Source organism: Adiantum capillus-veneris, chromosome 18 (genome assembly GCF_014529385.1).
Source record: "Adiantum capillus-veneris isolate H3 chromosome 18, ASM1452938v2, whole genome shotgun sequence".
Taxonomy (NCBI): Eukaryota; Viridiplantae; Streptophyta; class Polypodiopsida; order Polypodiales; family Pteridaceae; genus Adiantum; species Adiantum capillus-veneris.
The window spans coordinates 135,291,486-135,296,435 of record NC_140948.1 but is presented as its reverse complement, the minus strand read 5'-3'; the positions used below and the strand labels follow the sequence as shown (position 1 = coordinate 135,296,435).

General features: G+C 41.9%; 1 protein-coding gene across 1 annotated transcript; it reads right to left on the bottom strand.

The window, feature by feature from the left end:
- Positions 1-274: 274 nt before the first annotated feature.
- Positions 275-4,293, bottom strand: LOC147436475 (11S globulin seed storage protein Ana o 2.0101-like). The gene is made up of 5 exons (XM_086489349.1): positions 3,859-4,293; positions 2,501-2,691; positions 1,419-1,784; positions 1,122-1,339; positions 275-780 (listed from the first exon to the last, which is right to left on the bottom strand). Exons 1-5 carry the CDS (start codon positions 4,250-4,252, stop codon positions 492-494), a joined length of 1,458 nt encoding a protein of 485 aa, XP_086345475.1. The 5' UTR covers positions 4,253-4,293; the 3' UTR covers positions 275-491.
- Positions 4,294-4,950: the final 657 nt, after the last annotated feature.

Below are 4,950 nucleotides of genomic sequence, written 5' to 3'. Positions count from 1 at the left end.
AATTCCACGTTTTTTTTTCCTAAGATATCCACCGCCAACAGAGAGCACGACGACACCACACTATACCCACATCATATACCCAACCGAAGAGATGCCAAAGCAAAACACAATCCCCATCTATAAAGCCCCCCAGTTTGCAAAAACATCGTTAAGAGCATATACAGCATAGAGACCTCAACATTGTCCTTCAGTCTTCAGTTCCAGTCCTCTGGTTTCTTGTCAGAAAATCGAGGAGGATAGACATGCTAGAAAAAAATAAGGACAAGCTCAAGAGTGAACAAAGTGCACTTTTATTCATTTAGCAATCTTTATTGAAGGATAAGACGTGTCAGCGACATGCTGACCACTTCAGGTAAGCTTTTACATAGAATGGTGCTGATTGTTCAGCTCATCTACAAGCTCACTCACAAGGAAACGGGAGTGTATGCATAGGATGTGTAGGTCTAGACTGAGTTTATAAACAGCTTCCAAAGAGGAGCTTCGCTTCTACTTTATGCTACCTCAAACATGCTCCAAATCGCTTCTCGCACGTCATCCATCAAACTAGAACGTCCTGCATCTGCACCTCCATTCTCTCTCAGTGCCTCTTCTTCATCTCCAGCTTGCCCATCTCGAGGAGCCCGGCTGCGTGGAGGCAGCAGGATTGCCGTGTGTCGACGACTGCTTTCCTCATGCACACGCTTGTCCAGCTCCTTACTTATCTTGAACATTCCCATTCTCATTTCCGGCCTCATCATATTGAACACTGAATCCTTGCCTGCAAGGTGCATCGATATTGGCCTACAATATCAAGAACTTAGTTAAGTGCATGATCCACACACATCAAGACCGTGCTGTCTTCACAATATTATGGAACAATTGAGACTGAACGAACAAACTAAGAAAACATTGGAGCATTACACATTCGTATTGTAGAGTATATGTATACAAATTACTGCATTACATATACACACAGATACATACCTGCATGCTTACATATACATACATACACACACATGCCTATGTAGGTACATATATATGCCTACATACGTACACGGTACACAAATAAATATACATATATACATACATATGCATAAACACCAACATTTGATGTGATGAAAGCAAAAGCTGAGAACAATTACATGTGGCTATTCATGACAAGAGCAGCATCAAACCCCTCATCTCCTGCTTGCATCATGACAGGATAATTCTTGGGCACCATCATCATGTCACCTTTCTTCATCTCCACATCACACGCCATCTTGCCACTCGGATACACCACCTGAACACGAGCACATCCTCGAACACAATAGATCATATGGTCTGCATTGGTGAGCCATCCTGGAGCCTTCAATGCTCTCTGGAAACATGAAAACATATTAGATGCTTAAAACTGACAGAAATTATAGTCCGGCCACAAATTTAATGTAAAAACTCACTCTCTGCAGCTTCAAGCAACCAATTGACATATCCAAAAGCTTGAGGACGGGAAGCTTGAAGCCATTGACTACAGTTAGCTGTCCAGCTTGCGGGTGCACGAGATCTCGATGTGCCTTCTCCAAGTGGTAACCGAAGTCTGCCATCAAGCCTCCACCTTCAATCTCTAGCTCTTCTTTCCCAAACTCTTTCCTGCTTGGCCGTTGCTCTCGTGAAATCTTCACGATCGCCACTCCATCTTGGTTTTCTAACCACTGTCGCATAGTCTGTTTGTCAAGATCCATTGCTTCCAAGAGCATGTCTTGGGAGAATCCATGCATGATTCCACCCATTTTGTTTTCAGTTCGTGCTCCAGACAAGTGGAAAGCCTGGGAAAAGAGACAAATCAATACTGCAAAATAAAGCCTTCTATTCAAAATATGCAGATAAGGATTGGTGATTTTATCGATTGGTGATTTTATCCATACTTATCTGCACATTGTGATTAGTGCCCAAAATAAACCCTTTGTTGGCAATTTGCAAATAAGGTATGCGTAAATTCACTTATCTTGCACAATCTTTACATATTGTGCTCTTCACAAGCAAAGATGTAAGACCGCACACAACACTGAATTTAAAACATATCCCCTTTGTTGAAAATTTTGCAGAATCTCACATAATTGTGCTCACGTAAGACCACATGAAACACTGAATTTGAAACATCTGCACATTGTGATTAGTGCCCAAAATAAACCCTTTGTTGGCAATTTGCAAATAAGGTATGCGTAAATTCACTTATCTTGCACAATCTTACATATTGTGCTCTTCACAAGCAAAGATGTAAGACCGCACAAAACACTGAATTTAAAACATATCCCCTTTGTTGAAAATTTTGCAGAATCTCACATAATTGTGCTCACGTAAGACCACATGAAACACTGAATTTGAAACATATCGCATATACACGATCATGTTTTCTTAAATTTAAGATTCCATTTCCATTTAATATAAAATGTATCCGATTTAACACACAAATCCTACATTAAGAAAATGCTCTAAATTGTAACCAAGAGCAAAACAGTGACATTAATATTGCTTCAAGTACCTCATACTGATGCCGTCCATGTATCATGGGGCTGCGGATATTGGCGAAAGTGAGAAAGGTACACGGTTCTTCACCATCATTATACATGTACATGGGCATTCCACGGGGAACTGCAATGACCTCGCCCTTTGAAATTTTCCGTATGTTGGCCTTCGTCCCCATGGGTAGTATTAAACCCATGCAGGCATATCCTGATGCAGAACAACAGAAACATTCAGTGTCAGCCAAAAAAGAAGGGTTGTTGGATTACTGTGTGTGAAGCTTCACGTTCTTGATAGAACATGGTTTGATTAAACAAAAAATATCCACGTTTCAATGGTGCCTCCATGAAAACATGGGAGCGATTGAACAAAAAATATCCATGTTTCAATGGTGCCTCCATGAAAACATGGAGCTTCACTTTCTTGATAGAACATGGTTTATCCTGATGCAGAACAACAGAACATTCAGTGTCAGCCAAAAAAGAAGGGTTGTTGGATTACTGTGTGTGAAGCTTCACGTTCTTGATAGAACATGGTTTGATTGAACCAAAAATATCCATGTTTCAATGGTGCCTCCATGAAAACATGGAGCTTCACTTTATTGATAGAACATGGTTTGATTGGACAAATGATATCCATGTTTCAATGGTGCCTCCATGAACACACATGTCCTGATATGTGCAACAAATGTAAGCACAATCATATTGGTAGCAAAATATGTATCCTTAATGAATACAATAAAAGAACAGTACTCATATGTGCAACAATTTGCATAAGCATAGTCATACTATAAGCACATCATGTCTTCAACTCTTATCATCATGTAACACTGACACTCTCTCGACATTATGCCTGTAAAACACTGATGTCTGTAAGGCTATTGATTATGCCTGCTAAGGAAATGCAGGACGTAGAAATTACACCAGCATATTGCATACCTGTGGATAGTGCATTAAGCAATTCTTGAGGTATGCACAAACACAGTTTACAATGATCAAACCTCATTCCTTATGCCTGCATAATTCCTATCCTGATGTAATGGAAGACCTACATGAAGATTGCACCAGCATACTGCTAACAACGCAAACATGCAAAACAGTTTACAGTGTTCAAACCCCACTCGTTAGCACCACAAAAGCCTATACATTCTGCCTACATTATCATGTAGCATGGAAGAATGCTGGATCAAATCGTTGCGAAATGCACACACACCCACAGCCTATACATTCTGCCTACATTCATCATCATGTAGCATGGAAGAAAGCAGGATCAAATCAATGCGAAATGCGCGCACACACACACACACACACACACACACCCATGCACATGTGCGTGCACCTACACATGCAAAACAGTTAAAGATATCCAAAATCTCACCGCTTAGAACCACCAAAACCCTGTGTGAATTTGCATACTGAGGAAGGAGTAAACTTTGCTGATTAACAGTGATGATGCGAGCTTCCATGAGGCCCATGTGGGTCATCATGGGATCTTTCCATTGAAGGATACTACCTCCATCCGACTCAAAGATGGATTCTGGCTGGCGAGGTTCAAATTTCATCTCATGATCAGGGCCTTCAGGATTATATTCGCCACCAAAACCCAGAAACGAAGGAGAGCCTGGGGTGCTCAGTATGGCGGCACACATGAAAAGCAGCAAGAGGCAGCTATCCATGGCAGCCCTCTTCATCGAGATGCGCAAATGCCAACTGTTGATGTGATTAGAGTAACGTCTTCTAATCCGTGGTTGGATTTGCTGTGTGTGAACCATTCAGCTTCGAAAAGCTGCATGAGGCAGAATATAAGGAGACTCTCGCCTTGTACGCTTGGAATAGAAAGGTAACTTGGCCCTCGTTCTGAACAGAGAATGTGGCACCGCATCTGGCTTGCATGCTGCTTGTCGCACCCACGTAGGCCCCCGCCACACTGCTTCCATTTTCGCTCTCTCAGCCTTCGACATTGCCGCATTGTAGGCTAGGTGCCGAGGTTCAAATTATGGTTTTGGAGGCATCTTCTAAAACGCTTGGGTTCGTACAAAACTCACCTCTAGCCAAGTTTTACCCATGGGCATGGAATAGCTCTGGTCTTGCTTATACGTGCTTAATCAGAAGAAATTCCCAAACTCGGCTAGCAATCCATACTCCAGTCTTAAGATGAAATTTCAACATAGACTAGTTATTGTCTTGCATGTAGCAATTAACTGGAAGAAGTCCCAAACTCAGCTAGCCATCCATACCCAAAGACCTGAATGTGATGTAGACCTCTCATCTAGAAAATTTGAGACATCTACCATGTGGGGACCAGTTCTTCCAACAGTCTAATTAAGCTTGAGTGGGAAACAAGCTCATTGCTCATTGTGAAGGGTGTTCCACCACCTGGTCAATACAAGGTTGAGGGAGGAAGGTACTCTCAAAGCAAGATTTTGGCTCTGGTGTGAGCCAGACTCACATATGTCATGGCAATTACCCT